Source organism: Leishmania infantum, chromosome 12 (genome assembly GCF_000002875.2).
Source record: "Leishmania infantum JPCM5 genome chromosome 12".
NCBI classification, from domain to species: Eukaryota; Euglenozoa; class Kinetoplastea; order Trypanosomatida; family Trypanosomatidae; genus Leishmania; species Leishmania infantum.
This window is the reverse complement of record NC_009396.2, coordinates 69,780-89,510: the sequence shown is the minus strand read 5'-3', so window position 1 is coordinate 89,510 and position 19,731 is coordinate 69,780. Positions and strand designations below refer to the sequence as shown.

The 19,731-nt window shown below is 63.5% G+C and overlaps 5 protein-coding genes across 5 annotated transcripts; all 5 read right to left on the bottom strand.

Annotated features, from left to right (window-relative positions):
- Positions 1-1,028: 1,028 nt before the first annotated feature.
- LINJ.12.0220 (hypothetical protein, unknown function) lies at positions 1,029-3,125 on the bottom strand (the record flags this gene model as incomplete). The annotated part of the gene is made up of 1 exon (XM_003392217.1): positions 1,029-3,125. One exon carries the CDS (start codon positions 3,123-3,125, stop codon positions 1,029-1,031), a length of 2,097 nt encoding a protein of 698 aa, XP_003392265.1.
- A 439-nt stretch (positions 3,126-3,564) lies between these two features.
- LINJ.12.0210 (conserved hypothetical protein) lies at positions 3,565-8,697 on the bottom strand (the record flags this gene model as incomplete). Its single annotated transcript, XM_003392216.1, has 1 exon — positions 3,565-8,697. The coding sequence occupies one exon, from the start codon at positions 8,695-8,697 to the stop codon at positions 3,565-3,567; it is 5,133 nt and encodes a 1,710-aa protein (XP_003392264.1).
- Positions 8,698-9,497: 800 nt separating this feature from the next.
- Positions 9,498-10,385, bottom strand: LINJ.12.0200 (putative glyoxalase II; the record flags this gene model as incomplete). The annotated part of the gene is made up of 1 exon (XM_003392215.1): positions 9,498-10,385. The coding sequence occupies one exon, from the start codon at positions 10,383-10,385 to the stop codon at positions 9,498-9,500; it is 888 nt and encodes a 295-aa protein (XP_003392263.1).
- Positions 10,386-11,155: 770 nt separating this feature from the next.
- LINJ.12.0190 (putative proteasome regulatory ATPase subunittcc1l8.3) lies at positions 11,156-12,391 on the bottom strand (the record flags this gene model as incomplete). The annotated part of the gene is made up of 1 exon (XM_003392214.1): positions 11,156-12,391. One exon carries the CDS (start codon positions 12,389-12,391, stop codon positions 11,156-11,158), a length of 1,236 nt encoding a protein of 411 aa, XP_003392262.1.
- Positions 12,392-14,123: 1,732 nt separating this feature from the next.
- On the bottom strand, positions 14,124-17,408 carry LINJ.12.0180 (hypothetical protein, unknown function; the record flags this gene model as incomplete). The annotated part of the gene is made up of 1 exon (XM_003392213.1): positions 14,124-17,408. One exon carries the CDS (start codon positions 17,406-17,408, stop codon positions 14,124-14,126), a length of 3,285 nt encoding a protein of 1,094 aa, XP_003392261.1.
- Between the last annotated feature and the right edge of the window lie 2,323 nt (positions 17,409-19,731).

Below are 19,731 nucleotides of genomic sequence, written 5' to 3'. Positions count from 1 at the left end.
AAAAGAAGGGAGGATAGAGAGAGGAACCCGCCGAGAAGGGAAGGCCAGCAGACAAAGAGCGCGAGACGAGCACGAGACATCAGTACACGGCAAAACACCTCAGCGAGAGAGCGCAGAGGAGAGGAGATCGAGGAGGCGCTAGAGGGCAGTGGCCAAGCAACTTAACCTCATCGATCGGCTCATCCGCTGGACTCTTCGTGGCCACTCCGAAGAACAACAAGCCGCTGCTCCACCTCTCGGACTACCCTGCCCCGCCTGACTTCGCGACTCCTTCGCTTAGCAACGTACGGCCCATCAAGCCCACGCACGCAACAGCACGCCAGGCGGAGGATGCAACCACGCAGGCAAACAAAACGTGCTGCCGCTGCGTGCTGTGCTCAGGCCGTGGCGGTCGTGCGCCGAGGGGAAGGAGGGAAGGGGAGGGGAGAGGAGGGACAGCCGCAGGGTAAAAGGGAACGACGGGCAGGGCGAGTGGCTGTGAAGCTGTGAGTGAACACCAGACGGAGAGCGTAGCAGAGTGGAGGTGCGGTGGGCAGTTGGGCGATGATGGAGAGTGCGCGGAGATCGGTGGCGGTGATGGTCGGAGATGGAGGCGCGCAAGAGTCACGCATGAGCGCGCGATTCAGAGTTGATCAGCTGCTCGATGGCGCATGCACATAATAACAAAAAAGCGTGCATGCATACGCGAGTGCGTCACACATACGCGGCTTGTGCAGGCTGCGTGAGAGAGGGAGGTAGATCGGCTATGCTTGTGCGTTGGGCTGCAAGTCAAGTCGTCTACACATCTGCCATAAAGGGATGCAAGAGATTCTGCCGTGTGGTGAGGGAGGGAAAGGCGTGCGCCATATCTAAAGGAGCAAGGGCAGCAAGAGGGCGCGCTCCCGTCGAAGACGCGGTGCTGCTCAGCACGAGCGACTCGACGCGCGCCTGAGGAAGGCGGCAGAGCCATCTAAACCGCCCAACCGCCAAGGCAGGGGGGGGGGAGGGCGCACACCCGCTGCCCCCCCGCCTTCTCTTAGCTACCGTCTCTATATGTAGGCATCAAAGCGCAGAGCGCCTTTCGGGCTCGGCCGCCGCGACCCCGTGGAGACGCGGTCTACGCTGTCCCGGTCGTCGCCCCAGCCGTCGTCGCCGCTGGAGTAGGAGCCGTCACTGGCCGGATTCGGCTCGCCGTTGTGACGGCGCCGGCGCCGGCGCGGGCAACGCCGCCGCAGTGACGAGCTGCCGCGAGCACGGTCACCGCTGCGCGCGAGGTACGGCGTCTGTTCCTCGTCGTCGGCGCCACTGTACAGGTCCTCAGCGTCATGGTCTCTACCGTTTTCGCGGAACGCCTCGGGGGACTCACCGTCAACGGGCACTTCCGAGCTGCCGACTGCGCCGTCGCCGCCAACAGGGCCATTCAGCGCGGTGCCGCTCCGCAGGCCGATCTGACCCGCCACGACGGGTGCTATAATCTTCGCTGGCGGCGGCGGCTGGATGAGGTAGTCGGTGATGTAGGAGGCGACGACCACAACCACCAGTGTGACGGCCACCCCCAGGAACACGAACCACCCGTTAAACGTGCGAGCTGTCGACTGCGGCATCGGGGCTGGCGCCACTGGCATCGGTTCACTTGTCAAGTGCGCCAGGCTCACCATGGCAAGGCCGACGGCACGGCCCCCCGCCGCTGCGGGGCTGCACCTGCTGCAGCCTGTGCCTGAGAAGGAAAGCTCCGCGATCGAGCAGAACGTCTTCGTGTTGCTCACGACGGGGACGCACACGATGGCGAGCTCATCCGTGCCACCTGTGGCGACCAGCCCGAAGGGCGGCGCTGACTCGGACACGGTCGCGGAGTTGTAGCGGCAGTACGGCGCTTGGCCGCTGTAGGAGATGGCGGCGTACATTGTAGAGCACAGCTTGTTCGCGCTGAACAGGAAGAGGCCGGTTGTGCGTGCCTCCGTGTAGCGCATCGTAGGCACGGCAATGGGGACCGTGTTCTGGAGCATCGAGGCGCCAAGTCGCATGTGGTAAAAGCCGCCCGGCACGAGCACCTCTGCCGCCAACTTCGCCACGTCTGCGCTGGTCGTAAAGAGCATGTAGTCGGAGAAGTACGAGGCTTCCCTCGGAGCGCTGTCCAGGATGCTGGTGTTGCGGCTGTCAAGGACTTGGCGGGCGACGTGATTCACCGTGTCATGGCTGCTGCCGCTCCTCAAGGGGTAGGCTGCCTCAATGACGTGACCGTTGCGGTTCAGCAAAAACGTGTTCGACAGCTGCAGTGGTGGCATCACGACGGTGAAGACGAACTCGCCGATGCCGGAGAGCGCCGAGTAGTTCGTCGACGTAGCCAAGACCTGCTCCACCACGTAGGCGACGATCGCCACGTTGGCATGCGAGTAGGTGTAGCTGGTAGACAACCCCGGCTGGCTAGCGCTGAACACTGTTGTGGTCGTGGTGGAAAAGAGGGAGCTGACAAAGGCCGAGAGGGTCGACAGAGCGCCGGACGGCGCAGTTTCGGCGCGAAGGTCGAGGCCCGTCTCGGTGAGCGAAGAAACGTGCTGCAGCAGCATGTTGAGGGTGATGGGCACGGTGGGAAACGACGGGTTGACGAAGCTGGCGCCGCCTGTGTAGGAGGCTGGCAGGTACGTGGACGGGATCGGCGCCGTGCGTGCGAAGGGCAGCGCGTCGGTGGAGTCGAGGTAGAGGAGTGCCATCGCTACGAGGAACTCCGATAGGACGTCGGCGCGGAAGGCCTTCAAGGCCGTGTTGGTCCGCTTAGGAGCGCTCTGCGCCATTGGCGCCCCAGGAACCTGGGGGACGGACCGCAGTCCTTTCACCATGTTGAGGTTCGGGTAGGCGACTCCGTCGCTGCTGAGGACGGTGGTGCTGCCCGCAAGGATGGTGGCGTCCTGGGAGAGCAATATCTTGTAGTACTCATCGGGGTCCGCCTTGTCGGTGGAGGTGATGTTGAGGAGGGGCGTGATGGTCGTGTCGGCCGCGACGGGCAGGGAGGTGCTACAGAGCAGAAGCTGCGCGAAGAGTACCGTGCACATGAGTAGAGCCGACAGCGGACACCTATACCGTTGCTTCATGCGGTCAGCGAGGCACATCGGCGCGGCATCCGCAGCGCCATGACGCATGGGGGCCATGCTCGCTACAAAGGTACGGTACGCCGTTGTCGTGCCTTGCCAGCGTGTGCGCCTTGTGAAGAGCCCTCAGCGCGTAGGCGCGTCTGTCGCTCCGCGATGCGGGACTCGTTGAACTCGGCAGAAAAACGTCCTGGATACGTGCACGCAAGAGAGAAAGGGGGGAGGGGGAGGAAGGGGAGGCGAGTGCGTGAGGACAGGGGGCGGGTGGGACGAAAAACGACGCGGCGCCGATGGAGTGGGGCATAGCAGGACGAGGACGCGGATAGCCGGCTGTCGGCGGAGCGAGGCCGCAACCTCGTCGTCTTCTAGTGGTTATAGTCGTGCATAGACGTAGAAGAGAGAAACACGGAGAGGAGGGGTGGTAGTGAGGGGCACTGGAAGACGCCCCGCACCCGTTATCCACAACGCGCAAAGGGTGGCGCCGTCGTCTGCCATGGTGCTATGCAGCGCCGGCGGGCCAGTGCATCTCCTCCGCCTCCAGTGATGCCCACAAAGTCGAGGCTACGGCAGAGGTTAGCCGAGGCAGCAGCGTTGCTCTAGTCAAGGACAGCGAGAGCGTACGCGAGATAGGGGCGGCGACCTTTGCGTGGACGGAGCTCGCGCCGAGCGGCGCCGTTTCGTTGTCAGACACAACGCACACCCCTTCGGCAAACAGCAAGGCGCTTGCAGTGGCGTGGGCGTCGCTCGTCTCGGTGCCCGCACTGCAGATGCCATCGTCTTGGCAAAGAACGGCGTGCCCGCAGAGTCGGCGGGGCGTGTAAGACTGACTCGCCGACACGACGCCGCCTGCCCCGCACGCTGTCGCATGGTCCTTGCGGTTCACTGCTGCCTTTGCAGAGAGCTGCCCAGCCACGCCGCTTGCTGGAGGCGCCTTCAAGAGGAGGCGGCGCCCATAGGGGGTGGCCCCATCGACGCTGCTTCGACAAGGCGTAGCGTCACTGCTTTTCGACGATGGGGTGTCCTGCACATCCGCGAGGAGATGGCGATCTGCAGCCACGGGCGGGGATGGCACGGAAAGAGAAAGGATCCGCCTCCCGCTTCCTGCGCCACCGCGGGCGGACACGTGTGCCGGTGCTCCCGCCACCACGTCGTCGTCTCTTCCGTCGCTGCCCACCACCGGAGAAGGATGACTGCGCTTGCCATCATCTGCTTGGCGATTGCTAGAGGTGCCCCGCCGCACCTCGGCCGCGAAGGTGGCAAGGGAGCCTTCGGCGCTCTCCACGATGGGCCAGATGCCGCTGTACAGGCAGCTTGGCAGCTCGGTGTCCCGTAGCACTGCCGCGCGGAAGGCGGACCACCACGGATGCCACTGCTGTGCCACGGACTTCGACGCCGATGACGTGCCGCCGGCGCCTTGCCCCCTCCCGCCACCGCTGCCACTGCCCGCTTCGCCGCCTCGATGGGATGCAGCGACCATGTGCACCTCACGCGTCACCAGCGTCGCTGCCAGGCCCACCATCAGCAGAAGCGACTGTGCTGGCTGCAGTAGAAGTGCCAGAGCGAACCCGTCGGCCTTCAGCAGCCGAGGGACAGGCCGCGGCATCAACAGCGACACGTCGAGCACAAACGACGCCAGCTCCGTTGTTAACAGTACGACGGACGGCTGCTCCAGCAAATCGTCGAGCAGACTGTGGCTGAGCACAAGACACGTGAGGGCGAGCGTCGCCGCCACGGTGCCAAGCGCTTCCCTTTCCGTCTGTGCACAGACCGGAAAGGCAGCCACACTCGTGGCTGCGGTGCCCTTGGCCAAATCACACGGGCCCCCTTCATCCTCAAATGCGGCAGCGCCAGTGGTGGAGGGGCACCCCTTACCGCCGACGCGCGCCTCCGCCGGTGCCGCTGTTGCTGGCGTCGTGAAGGCAGACGCGGAGGATACAAAGAGTCCCTGCAGCCCCAGCACACGGCGGGCGACCAGGTACATGCCCTCGAGCGTGGTGCCAAGTGCGTCTCTGGCCAAGGTGAGGCGTCCGCTACCTCCACTGGCACCACTGCTCAGCCCTGTCACGGACGACACAGCAGATGACCCCGTGCGTCTGGCAAAGGCGGCGCCGCTACGGCCTAACCTGTGGTGACTGCCAGTGTGCACCGTGAAGCCCATCTGACGCAGCGCCGTCGCCTCCTCACCGCGCGGATCGCCGTAAAGCAGCACCAGCTCCGCAACGCCATTCTCAGAGACGTCACTGCACGCCTTATACAAGACTTTGTCTGCGCGCAGGTGTGCCCGCATCGCGTGGTACAGCAGTGGGTGCTGATGCCGCACTGCCTGCTCCTCTGCAGACCTCGTCAACCCCCGGGTGAAGCTGCCCCGGGGCCGCTTGCCAGCTCCGACAGCTGCCGATGAGGACGCCAGCACGCCCGACAGGTTTTTTGTGCGCGTCTCCGCGTGGTGCGCTCCATCTAAGGTGCATGCGCCAGCTCTAGCCCCAGAGTCGACCCTCGTTGCACTCGCTGCATGGTCCGTGGAGCTGTCCAGCGTGCTCTGAGCCGGTATCGGAAGCATCAGCAGCGTGCGCGCGACGTAAACGTCCATGCGCGGGCTACCGGCCGTCTCGCTCAGCATGCACGGCCACCACCGCAGCGAGGGCTGCCGCTCCGGCTGATCGCTTCGGAGGCCGCCGTCAGTGGCAAGCTGGCTCGCCACGTCGGGCACACGGAGGATGGGAAGCAGGTGCTCGAGCGAGGCGAGGTAACGCCTCTCGAGCAGCGATTCGGATTCCGCACAACGCACCGCGAAGCCCAGCCGGCGGTGCCTCGGTGAGCGCTCGGGATGGAAAGGGCGCGATGCCGCCTCCTGTGCACTCACACCCACAGGCTCTCGCTTCCATGCTTGCAGCGCCGCCACACCAGCGCCGTGCTCTTCACCGCCGGGCTTGCTCGCCGGCTCGTGTGTGCCCCATCCGCAGAGCGGCTCCATCCCGAGATGCAGTCCGTGCGAGTCGACGACGCAGGGCACAAAGCAGCCCTGCGCACGGGTGGGGGTGCGGGCCGCCGGTGGGTGGCCAGTCGACCCGCCGGCCGACGCCGCGCTGGGAGGCAGCCACACTCCAAAGACTGACCCTCGCCCGATCAAGTGGAAGGGAAGCAGCAGCACTGGAGGCGGCATCCACAAGCGTGCGGTCGAAGCTGCGCGAGCAGATGCTAACAAGGACGGTGCTGCCCACGCCGAGAAGGCGCGTGCCTGCGAGGCCGGCAACCCGGCAGCTGCGCTGTGCAAAACCTCTTCCACGAGCGCACAGTTGACGATCGCCGGCAGCGACTTGGTGAAGGTGTCCTCTGCGTCCTGCGGCGCGATGCCCTGGCGAGCGAGGACGGCGCCAATGTGAGTGTTCTCTTCGCGAAGAGCGGAGTGAACACCGTCGAGGTACGCCACCATCTTCAGCACACAAGAGAGCCAGTAGTGGCGTGCATCGCATACGCGGCGGTGACGGAGCGCCTGCTCGGGCGTGTCGGTGCACGAAGAGGACCGTGAGCCGGTGAGTGCCGTCCTCCGGCGTCGCGCGCTGCGAGCACCGCCAACGGTACCAAGAATGGCGCTGCTGTCAGAGAAAGCAGTCTCCTCGTCCTTCACTGTCGTTGGCGCGTCTGCGGCTGTCCCGCGTGACTGGGGAGTGGGCGCTTGCACGGACACAAGATCAAGCCACTCGTTCACAAGCGCCGTTGCCACCTTCTGAACCAGGGGCTCCTCCTCGCTTACGAGGGTGATGGTGGCGCGCAACAGCAGCGCATGCTTTTGCGCAGCCGTCGCGTACGCCGCATTGAGGGCCCCGTTGCCGCTGTCACGGGTGCTGCACCCTGTCGTACCAAAATCCTTTGAATTACCGTGCCGCATCTCCTCATCCCCGCCCTCGGCGCCGTCGTCCGCTGATCCGTCACGGCGGCGAGCAGAGGCGCGGTGCTGCTCCTGCTGCTGCAGCACAGATAACACCGCCGCGAGTGTGCTGCCGAGGTGCTTGACACCACCACCCCCGCTCTCCTTGTTCGACAGCTTAGGAAGCAGTGAGGAGGACGTCGCCCATTGCATCCGGGACGCACTGCATGGCGAGCGTGCCTCGCGAGCTGGATCCCCGTCGGGGCGGCGCCGCTTCTTGTGGCTATCATTCCTACCGGATGCGCCACTGCGCTTCTCTCGCTCTGCCCCACGCTGCCGCTTTACGCCTCTCTGCTTGCCGCCGCGACCGCCTCCGCTCCGCCCGCCACACGACCCTCGGCCAACCGCCGACCTCCGCACGCTCACAATGCGACCCTCCGCCGCGTCACTTGTCTGATCGCCGACTGCCCGCTCGCTCTCTACGCTGCTGTGGGAGTCGTGACTACCGCTTCGGCTGATGCGACTGCTGCAGCTCGTGATACTGAGCTCGTTCTCACTAGAGTCGCCGCTATCGCCATCGGGGGACCACGACGCGCATGAGGAAGGCGCGGAGTTCGTCCTTGTCGTAGCCCCTTGCCGCTCCGACTTCGCTGTGCTGCTGCAGGGCACAGCGTACACTTCCTCCACCCTCAAGAAGTGCAGCACATGCAGCGCCCAGACACTCGCGGGGCACACGGCTGCCAGCTCCGCATGCGATTCAGCTGCTGCTGCCAGGGCGCGAACGGAGTGCGCAGCTGCCTCTGCTGCCGCCTTGCCGCCGCGCTTGCCGCGTCGCTTGACAGGGGTGCTGCGTGGTGCATCGGCAGTGGGTGTCGCCCAGCGCAGCATCACGTTGCCGCCTTGCTCACTTGCTGCTGCCGCTGCATTGCCAGCCTCAAAGGCAAGCACGTCGCCACCCGAGACAGAGGCAGCTTGTGCAAGCCGCCGCTGTTGCTCGGCCCGCGTGGCGATGTCGCGCCTCGCTCGATGAAGCGCTGTGTAGTTGGGGCACCACAGACAACCCGCGTGCAGAAGCACGGTAAGAAACACGCTGTCATTGCCGATCACCCTTCGCCACACGGTGATGCACCGCCGCCAGCGCGCATAGCTCTCCGCGACGACGTCCGGAGACGCGCATGAGAGTTCAGGGCCGATCGAGGAAGCGCAGATGGCTGAGGGACTCGTGACATTGGTGTGACGGCTGCCACTGCTGCCACCAGGGTAGAGGCCGGCACCGGATCTCTGCGTCGGCGCAGCTGAGGACGGCGCGCACGCATCTGACGGATGGACGGAGAGGAACTCATAGAGAGAAGGCAGCAGTTTTTCAAGGCTACCGCTGGCGCTCATGACGAGGACTGGCAAGAGGGAGTGGGGAGGCGCTTCTATCGCGCCCCGCCACTCGACCGCGTAGCTCAGCAGAGCGTTGATATCGTTGACGTGCGCTATTCCGTGCGTGCTGGGGCCACTGCGCGCATTTGAGGGTGCGCGCCTCGCCTTGGTGAACCACCACTCCTTCTCTCGTGGTGTCTGCTGTGCCGACGTGCGCGCGCGCGACGTGGTTGGACTACGTGTGAAGTCGACGAATGCGGAAGAAACAGAGGAGGAGGCGAGGCGAGCTGGAGAGGTGCGAAGGGAAGGGAGGGGAAAGGGGAAGCCGCGTGGGCGCGCGTGAGTGACTTCGCACCCACGCCCGTGCACCGTATAGGAGCGACCCGACGGATGCATTCTTCGTTTCTGTTCGGACGGGAACCTTGTGTTGCGCGCTCAAGCGCACTGAGAAGACAGCCAGCGCGCACGTTCCTGCTTCTTTCCGAGTGCATAGAAATAGCAAGTGTGTGTGGGAGACCAAGATGAGCAGTGCGCTCACCTTCTCCCTCAAAAGGCGTCCAGCACACCCGCAGTCCCCCTCCGCGTCCTCTTGTCGCCATGCCACACACCCTTGGCACAGAAGAAGCGAGACAACGAAAGCCTTTTTCGGCCCCGCGCAGCCGCCACCTTAGAGTCGGCAATCATCAGCGACTTGTGCGAAGGCGGCATGCGGACGGCAGCGAGGCAAAGAGCCGCGTCGGCGTTTTATGAGAAGACGTGCGGACGTGTGTAGCGCGAGGCCACAAAGAAATGTGGAGGAGGGAGGGGGTGGCTCATGGCGAGGGGCCTTTCGTGGGCACGAGTGGGTTGAATGGGAGGAGCGCTTAGGATAACGAAGGGTGGTGCATGACGGGTGCGTCTGAGGATGGCCGATGGCAGGGAGAAGAGGGATGCCGCAGATGCCGCGCTCGATTAGCGGGAGGTAGCAAAAAGATGTCCGACCGTTTTCTGCAAACGTCTCCCGATGACATCTCCGGCCTTCCCACTCACCCCTCCCACACACACACACACACCCACGCACACGCACACCTTCCTCCCGGCGCCTCGCTGAGGGGAGCCCCTCTGAGCTTCTCTGGTGGGGATCTCTCGCTGCCGCGCAACTCCACCACGGCCCCTGTCCATTTTTTCCACCTGAGCAGAAAGCGTGCCGTTCGTGCTCAGTCGCAGGCGTTGTAAAGGTACATCATCAGCGCATGCGCGTTGCCTTGGTTCATCTTGGCCACAAAGGCCGGATCAGCCACACGCAGGAAAAGGTTCTGCCGCTTTTCCTCCGCCAGCGAGCTGGGCACAGACGGATCGCCCGTCTTCACGGCCGCCGCATACTTGGCCCTCTGCGCCTGGATGAACGCCAGATCGTCGCTGGCGCGGTCCGGGAACGTTTTCTCCGAGAAGGTCATGAAGCCAGAGGTGTACTCGTGTCCGGGGAAGATGAAGGTGACCTTGTCGAGAGCGTAGTCATTGCCTTTGTGGATGTGATACACCTTCTCCATCGCGCGGCACATGTCCTTCTCGTCCCCCTCGAAGAAGGCGCCGATGCCGGCGATGAACATGGTGTCACCGGTGAAGAGGGCCACACCGTCGTTGGGGTGCTGCGGATGTTGCACCTTGTACAGCACGTGACCGCGAGTGTGGCACGGCGCATCGATCACTTCGACAGAGAGATCCCCAACCTGGACCCGATCACCCTCGCGTACTGGCTTTGTGACGGCAGGGATGCTGTCGTTGGCACCGCCGACCACTACCACTGGCACCGTGCTGTTCATGGCCTCCAGCTCTGCCTTGAGCTTCGCGTTGCCACCCGAGTGGTCCCAGTGCTTGTGGGTGCTGAGTATGGTACTGAAAGTGTATGTGACGTCGGCGTTGCCCTGCTGCTTGAGGTGCTCCTCGATGTACGTTAAAATGGGCTTGTAGTCGGCATTCACATCCACGGCCGCGAGTGTGTGGGTGGTGTGGTCGTTGATGAGGTAGGAGAAGTTGTCTTTGAGCGTCGGCACCACCGTGACAGAGAAGGCGGAGCCGAACGTTTTTGTGCAGTAGTTGCGCATGATGCGAAGCGATCCTTGGATGAGCCTGTGTGCGCGTGCGCGGGTGTCACGTGCGGTGCGTGTAGTGAGCGGGGGGGGGTGCCGAGGAAAGGGCCCGTGTAGGCAGCGGAAATCAGCGAAGCGAAACAGCGGGATGGAGAGGAAGTGGGCCGGATGGGCTGCCGCCGATGAAGAGCAAAGAGCTCTCGAGGTCCGGGCGTGCACCAGCGCAAGCATATACCAGGGCGCCCGGTGTGGGCGGCGGGGCATGGGAGAAAGGGCTTGGCAGTCCTCCCTCTACGGCCGCCGCGGCGGCGCCGGTGTAAGGAGCCTGTTGGCACGGCCAAGCAGATGCCGACGGGCATCGCGGCAATGCTTCTACGCCTATACACCGGCGGATGAGCTGGGCGCAGCGCTTGCACGCGCGCATCACGCTTCCATGAGCATTGATGGAGGTACAGTCGACGCACGCGTGCCGCGCCCACCACATCGGCCGAAAGCCACACACACACACACACATAGAGGGATAGACGCTCCGATAGGAGTAGGCTTCACGTCCGGTGCACAGACACAACAACAGCCACGACATGCGCCCCCTCCCCTGTCCCCCCCCCCATCAACGAGTTGGCGGTGGTGGGGGTGGGTGGAGAGTCGGCAAAACAGACGGATATACAAGAGAGGCGACCCTTGGCACAGCAACCGCCACCCACACAGCGGCGCTGCTGCTGCTGGCGGTGGTGGTGGCGGTGGTGGTCGACATACAGAATGGAACACACACGCACACGCAGGCTTCACGAGTAGAAGTCGTACGTCTCATCCCCAGTCTTCTTAATCACCGTCCTGTACGCATTTTCGATGTCGCGCGGCAGAATGACGTATCGATTCTTTCGCACCGCCAGCATACCCGCTTCCTGGCAGATGGACTGGATGTCGGCGCCGCTGAGCTTCTCCGGCCGAGTCACGTAGTCTTCGAGGTCCACTTCAGGCGACAGGTTCATCTTCGACGTGCATACCTGGAAGACGAGGCGCTTCTGGCGGCGGTCAGGGTACGGGAACTCGATCTTTCTGTCGAGGCGACCAGGGCGCAGCAGCGCGGGGTCCAGCGTGTCCCAGCGGTTTGTGGCCATGATGACCTTGACGTTGGTTGTCTGGTCAAAGCCGTCCATCTGGGTAAGCAGCTCCACAAGCACACGCTGCACCTCACGATCGGCGCCGGTCTGAGCATCAAAACGCTTGGTCGCGATGGAGTCGACCTCGTCGATGAAGATGATGGATGGCGCGTTCTCGCGGGCGAGACGAAACACGTCACGCACTTTGCGCGGGCCCTCGCCGAGGAACTTCTGCACAAACTCGCTGCCGACAACGCGGATGAAGGAGGCCTTCGTGTGCCGCGCCACGGCCTTCACCAGCATGGTCTTGCCGGTGCCGGGCGGGCCGTAGAGCAGCACACCGCGCGGAGGGTCAATACCGATCTGCTCGTACAGGCCCGCGTGGGTCAGCGGCAGCTCCACGGCCTCGCGAATCTCCTGCTTCTGCATGTCCAGACCACCCACGTCCGAGTATGTGACGTCGGGTCTGTCGCTCGAGTTGAGCAGCGTGATGGTCGCGTCCGTTTCGCTCGGCAGCAGCTGCACGCAGGCGTTGCTGCTCTTGTGCAGGCCGACGCTGACGTTCGGCTTGAGGTGCTCCTTGTTGAGGGTCGAAAGGATGCGCACAAAATACTGCGAGCCGCTCGTGCCGCTCACGATACCGCGGACACTGTCCACAACCTCGACGAAGTTGCCGAGGACGAGGGGCACCGCCTGGATGCGCTTCACCTCCTGCTTCGCCGCGCTCTCTTCCTTCATGAGCTGGTGCGTCTCGGTCCTGCAGATCATCGTCTTGAGCTGTATGTTCTTGATATCCTTGCTGAGCTGCTCGTACTCCTCGAAGAGAGAACGACTGGCATGCGCGTCCTTCTCCGCCTTCTTGGCGGCAAGAGCAGAGGCCTTCGTGGCGGACACGGATGCAACGCTGGAGATGGCCATGGTGCTCGAGAGCGGATGTCGGTGGGGGAGGGGGGATTGCAGGGCGCCACTGCTGTCGTTGGATTGATGCGAGGTGTTGACAACGACAGCGCTGGTGCACGCTGTCTGTCTCGCTTGCTCTCGCTGGTGGGGTGGGGACGAGGGGGGGGGGGCTGCGTGCAGAGATAGATAGAAGAGGTGTGGAGCTGCACCTCACGGGGCAGGAAAGGGCGAGGGGCGGGGGCGGGGGCGGGCAAGGCAAGCAAAAAGTCCAACGAAGAACGACGCAGGCGTACTGGAGCCAAACAAGCGACACTGTGGACGTGCGCGTGGGTGTACGAGTGTGATGCGCGGTTAAACGGAGTCGAAGTTAAGATGCCGCGAGAGGGAGAAGGGAGGGAAGGAGTGCAACGCGCAGAGAGAGAGAGAGAGCTGCTGGGGAGGCGATCATGGGACGGCGTCCGCGCATGACGCGAGTGCTGCACCGGTCTTACAAACTCTGCGCCTTCGCCAGGAGGTGCCAGGGAGAGGGTGGGCACCGCCTGAGCATGCCGAGCGCCCTCTCCGTCGATGCACGGGCTCACCAGAGTCGTTTTGTGCAGTCCCATCCTCAACCGAGATCGCTGAAGGAGCAAGGAGGTGAGATGAGGGGAAAAGTGCGCACGGGGGGGGGCGTCGTCTCGGTCGCTGCAGCAGCGGCACAAGCTATCACCACCGTCAACCACGCCGGCCCCGTGAAAGGGCAGTGATGAAAGGAAGTGAATGATGCCCCTCCCCACCTGCTAAGCTCCGCCCATACCTTGTTATGCTTGCACCACTTTCATTGCTCTTTGGGTTGAGGACCATCCTAGCAATATAAGAGCGCGCGCACACGCGCTGAGAATCCGTGAGGCATCAGCGCCGGTATGAGAGAGAGAGGCTTGATGATGTCTTTTTTTTCTTGTCTCGCACTGGCACCCTTAAAGACCGGGGGTCGCACTGCTTTAGCGGCCCACACAACCTCTCCCTCCCCCCAAACACGCACGTGCGTACACAGAACGGGGTGAAGCATATCGAGCGATCGCATCACGCATGCAAAAACACCGAGAGAAAGCGTCTGCGCGACAACGGCGCGTGCACACGCAAGACAAAACACTCACGCAGGCGGGCACACACACGCACATACACAGCGCGTCGATGCAGCACGCACAACATACGAAAGACTCCTCAAAGCCGCCTTCGAGCCACGGCGTTAAGCACAGACACACCCCGCCCCACCCATCGAAAAAAAAAGAGCGGCTCCAACACGGCGACCGCATCCCCCCATCCGGGCACCACGCCACGCACAGGCAACGACGCGACGCAGGGGGGGGGGTGGATATAGAGAGAGAAAGCCAAACGACGAAAATTTCAAGAAGGCCTGCGCGCACCGACATGGCGGCAGACAACTGCGTCTGGCCGCACCCATCAGCAGAAGAGACACACCGAGCAGAAATACGAGTGACGCTACAGGGGTGGGGTGGTGCTCGGCGCGCATATTTCGGATTGGCAGGCTGCCCTCACTCCTCCATGAAGTGGGGGCAGATGGGCAACCGGCACGCAAGCAAAGGAGTTGAAGGCGTGCGCCCGTATATGCGCGCCTTTCCTCATTGTTCTTCCTTGCCGCAGCATCGATCCGATCGACACAGCTCGCCCGCCTCGGCCCACAGCAGAGAGGTGTGTCGGCAGATGCAAACTCGCCCCCAAGTCACGTTGCACGACGCTTCCGCGTCGCCTAGCACATCGGCGCGGTCCCGCTTCCCTTCTTCACCGCTGCCTCGCGTCTCCACTGACGCAGCGCTGCCTTCTGATCGTCGCCAGTGACCGGAGGCACCGGCGCGTCTTCCTGCTGTAGCTGCCGGAGCATCTCCAGTGTCGCGGAGGCGGCCGAAAGAGCCGCCTTGTTGGGGCTGCACGATCGAGTAGACGAGAGAGACCCCTGCTGGCTGGCTTCAGCAGAGATGCGCGCAGCGGCGGCGGCCCTGGAGGGAGTCGCCTTCGCCGTTGCGTGCTGCTGCTGCTGCTGCTGTCGCAACCACGCCGGCTCGACAGACGACATACTTGACTCACTGCGGAGGGGACTACGTGGAGGGGCCGGAAGTCCGAAAAGAGCGGACGAGTGCAGACTAGGCGGCGTACCGCTGAGAGGAGTCACATGACTGGCGATGACCGCCGTGGAAGCACCGTTGGCGCCTGTTGATGCTGTCCACCCCGACCGATGCTGCGTTGTATTCGGCAGCGTCGGGCTGCCGAACGCGAGTGGGCTGCGGCTATGGAAGCCGGCACTTCGACCACCGCTGTAGCTCGACTGCAGACCGTTAGACGGCCAGCTGGCCGGCTTGAAGGCTGCAGCTGTTTGCAGTGTAGCCAGGCTTTCCGCCGCGGTAGCCGGCCCGTTGAAGTGCACGCTCTCGTCGAGCGCTGCGGGAGCAGAGTAAAGCGACACCAACGACGCACCGCGATGACGGCGGTGAAGCTGTTGCTGTGGCGACTGCACCAGCCGCACTCGCTCCGCGGAGTTATAGCTGTCTTGAGCGACGGGGGCTTTTGCCTGAACCTCGGTGATCGCGGGAAGCGTGGGTGAGACAAGGATGCCACTCTCGCCAGGGCCAGCCGTCTCACCTCCACTGTCCACGACTTCATTCCTAGACGCATGCAACGGCGCAGCGCCTGCGTCGGAACCACTGGATGAGCTGCCGCTCTCGATGCGGGTCGGGCTCAGAGGGTCATGCGCGGTCAGCCCAGGAGTTGGTGCAAGAGTAGGTGGCGCGTCATCCTCGACACGGACGTGCCGCGCACCACTAGCTTGCAGATCCGATGAGGACGTGCTGTGGGAGTTCCCATGAGCCTCAGGCTGCGGTGGAGGCGAGAGGGAAAGACGCAGGTGGTCGCTGCTGTTTTGCGTGGTGTCATCGGCATCGTGCGAGCTCGTTGGCCCATCCAAACCGCTGCTGTTGGGGCGCGTGTGCGTCTCGGGTGACTGGAGCGCGTGCGGGGAGCGCAGCGGGCCATTTCGCTTCGCCTCGACGCGGCGAATCGCCTCCGACACGCGATGGCGCAGCACCGAAGACGCGTCACCGGTGCCACCACCACGCCCGGAATGAGGGTCCAAGTCGGCAGCGTTGGTGCTTCCGTCGGGCAGGGCAGACACCAGAAATGGGGGAGTCGATGACGCGACGGCAGCAGCAGCGCCTGAAGAAGAAGCAGCGGCCAGCTCCGCAATGCGCCTCCGCGCTCGGTGTCCCGGGTGGACTTGGCGGTCCGTTCGTGTGGGAGTCGGCGGAGCGGTGCTGCTGCGCATCTGCCCTGAGTCGGCCTGCTCAGATGCGATGCTCTTCTCCCCTTCACTCACGCCTTCGACAGCGCCACCAGCATTGGGAGCCGTGCGCTCTTCGTCATCGGCGTGCCTGCGCCAGGGCCTCCTTGACGTCCTGCCCGCATTGCCGCTCCGGCGCCGGTGGGCTGTGACGTGCGCGAGCGCACCCCCTTCAGCCGTCGCCCCGACCTCGCCCTCCGTCCATTCGACCTCCTCTTCGTTGCCCAGCGCACCCTCAGCTCGGGCGAGACGACGCTGAAGCACTTCACATTGCTGGCAGGCTGTTCGCAGTGCCATCCACAGCTCCTCCTTGGTGGCATCCGAGTTCCGCAGCACTGCCTGGACAGTTGGAGGCACGGCTACGTGGGCGACGAGAGAAGACATAGTGATACACTCGACATCCCCGCTCCTCGATCGCGCTGCACCGTGGAAGTCGTTACTCTGGTAGCGACCCGGCCTCCGCTCCTTCGCCACATATTTGCGGCTGGCATCTCTCGGCTTGCTGTCGCTGCTACAACCTCTGGAATGGTGAGAGTCACCCGCGTCGTCTGCACTTTCCGATGGGAAACGGTGCTGCTCCGCTCCCGGGACGGCGTACAGCGCGTGATGCATGCCGGGGGTGGCAGTGGAGGAGAAGAACCTCAAATTCGATGAGCTGCTTTCGTCCTCACCGACGTGCTGCGCCACCGCCTCGCGCCGAAAGACGTCTTCCGGCGGGGTGCAGCCAAAGGCCAGAGCAGAGGATGAGTCTGCAGCTCCGCGCATCGACAGCATCGGCGACTGCTTCGCAGTGACTTCCGTAAAGGTGCTGCAGCCGTTTTGCTCGACGCTCGCGATGCGGGGATGGGGGATGGCGTCAGTGCCGCCGTCGCGTGCTGCCTTCCTTGCTCGAGGCACGGATGATGCCGCTGCGGTTGCCCTCGTCAACTCTGAGCAGTCCTCTGCCTCCACGTGCGCCACGACGGCTTCTATGCTTGCATCTGGAGCATCTTCGTGACCAACCCGAGTGCTGCTGCTCAGTGGCAGCGGCGCGCTGGCTGTTCGTGTTGGGCCCCACAGAAGCGTCGACGGCGACGCCAAGGACGCCGTTGCATCAGCCCAGAAGAGGGAGTAGGCCCGATAAAGACGATGGCTAACGCTGGAGACACTTCGGCCCTGGACCGAGGAACGCGATGGTGCCAATGCGGAGTCGCCAGCGGCGGTCGAGTTGATGCTGTAGCCCAGCGGTCGCTCGAGCGGCTTTCCATCCACCTCCGAATTCGCAGTGGTGGCTTCTTGGGAGGAAGACGAAGTGCGATCCGGTGCCGCCATACTGCTACTGGCGTCGCCTCTGGCGGCAGTTCTGGTGCTGCCGCCACCGCTAAAGAAGGAAGATAGATGGCGTCGCAGGAGCGACGATGCCGAGCCAGTAATGCTGATCGAGGACGACAGCCGGGGCAGCAGGAGCGCATGATCCTGCGTGCCCGAGACGATTTGGTTTTCGACATCACTGCACTCAGCTTCACCGTCTCCGCCGACCACTTCCGAAGTTGCCGCAGAGGTGTCGGGATCGGCTGTCGCACCGCTGGCAGAGCGGAGTGATGGGCAGGATCGCACCCGCGACGTCCGCTCCGGCGCCATGCAGGTCTTTGCCGCTTCGTCCTCCTTGTCGCCGCCGCTGCCTGCGGCAGGCGGGGTGTGGGACGGCGACTGCGTCAGCGGCATGATAGACGGCGACAGACGGGCAGGAGAGCACAGTACGCACGTAATGGCGAGCACGCACACAGAAGTGGGCCGAATCGATCAGAGGCGGGGGACGCGAGGCGGCGAGGAGGCAGAGGAGGTTCGCCCGACGAGTGCGACATGCCGATCTGCATGTAAACGTTCGGAGATCAAAACGGTGCGCGTGAGTGTTGCCCCCCCCCCACTCCTGCACAGCGCAACACACACACACAGACACAGGGAAAGGGGGATGGACAAGGAAAATAACAGCAGTAGTAGTCGTGGGAATGATGATGCAGCACCACCCGTATCAGCAGCAGAAGCGGCAAGGCGGGCTACGATTATATGAATGAAAGAAAGGGGGAAGACGAAGAGACGACAGAGACAGACGGACACACACGCACACACACACAGAGGCGCACACAACAACGACAAGAGAGACGGTGTGGCGAGAGATGCGTGTATTGGTGCGTGAGGCAGTACGGAAGGCAATACCGACGGCGAGGAGAACGGAGACGCTCGTGGGCGTCAGAGGGGGGAAAAGATCAACGAACACCCGCAACGCGAACGGCACACGCCGACAGACAGAGGCAGAGACAGAGAGAAGGGAGCAGGAGGAGATCGACCCCGACGCACCGCCCCTCCCCCCTTCCCACACACACACACACTCCTGCGCAGAACGAACGCACAAGAGGTCGTTGCAAACCGCGAAAGCGAGCGGGGGGTGGGCGGAACACGGAGCGACACACAAAACCAACGAAAAGAGAGGAAAGGTAGGCGAAATAGAATCGCAGCAGTCTGTGCACGGGAGATAGCTGGACGGTGATACACGATCAACGAGTGCGTCCAACGTGGAAGATGAGCAGGAGGCGGAGAAGGGATCAAGGGATGTAGGAGCCGGAGAGAACGCAGAGGATGTCTGCTCAGTAAAACAGCGAGAGATCACACACAAGCACACAAGCACGCACACAAACGTGTGCAACGCCCTCCACTTTTAAAAGATGCGCGAAGAAGAGGTCGATGGGGGGAAGGCGAGAGCACAGCGAACGAAGGTTTCGACGCCGGCAAGAGGAGCCCACGAGGCGACGCGTATATGAGCCGCGTGCGTATGGGTGGGCGCGTGAACGACGTGTACGCAGAAGACGGAGCGCAGGCGCGGAGGATGAAACACGGAGTGCCGGGGCTGAATTTTGTGAGCTACGTGACGACAGGAAACCCGCACGTGAGGGCGAAAGAAGCCGAAGTCGTGTACGTGCGGCTGTCAGATTGTGTTTTCCTATGTCGGTGTGTAGGTCTCCACTGTCCGTGAAGCGTCCCGCACTTCCTCACGTGAGAGACAGAGGAGATCGACACTACCCGCTTGCGAACCTCTGGCCGGGCCAGCATGTGTATGCGTGCGATGGCAAAGAGAAGACGAGGAAGGAAAAGCGCGTGAGTGTTGAAGGCGGAGTGGGAGCGACGCAGAGGGCGCACGCAGTCATCAGTCGGCAACGCGCGCGCGCGTGCGTGCGTGCGTGCCAAGCCACAGCAGCATCGCAGGACAGAGAAACACAGAGAGGGGGAAGGACGAGCGGATATTGCTGTGGCTCACGCAGCGTGTGCACTCTACCACGGAGCAAGCCCATAACTGTGCGCATGCACACCCACCGCCCACGACCGACGTCTGTCGCGCGGGTGATAGGGGATGGCCATGGTGATATGCCGGATGAGCTCAGGGACGATGCTGGGCAGCCTCAGGGCTGGGCCCTCGAAGACCCTGCACCCTGCCTGTGTGCCATGCTCCGCCCTGAGCTGCCTCCAGCTGCGGCATCCTAGAATATGACTTGGAGGCTCTCCCCACTGGAGCCTGGAGGACACGGCGCGGCCCTTCGGGGGTGCTCGCGTCACACTTCCGGCGCCTGCACCTCATCGGCTCGCACGGTCGGATGGAGGAGATGCAATGCCGCATGCGTCGCACGCGTGCGCCGTGCGATCGGCTCGTAATGCATCTCTTCCCGCCTATCTCCGTCGACATCGAAGAGCGGGGTGCCGGGCCCTGTGACACGACGGTTAGGCGCCCCGGCATCATCGAGGGAGGGGTGGCGAGGACAGAAGAAACATGCAAGGAACGAGCCGATCTCCAGTGGCGAGCATGGGCGGTCACGCAGGAGGAGGACAGGATAGCGAGAGAGAGAGAAAAAGGAGGCCGGGCGGGGCTTAGATGAGCATTCAGGTGAAGAGAGACTATCGCTTCATGCGCGGCACATTCGCATGTGTGGTTCTGGCCAGCAACAACACGACATGCTCCCGCGTGACTGTGTAGAGCCGGACCAGTCGAAGAGAGAGT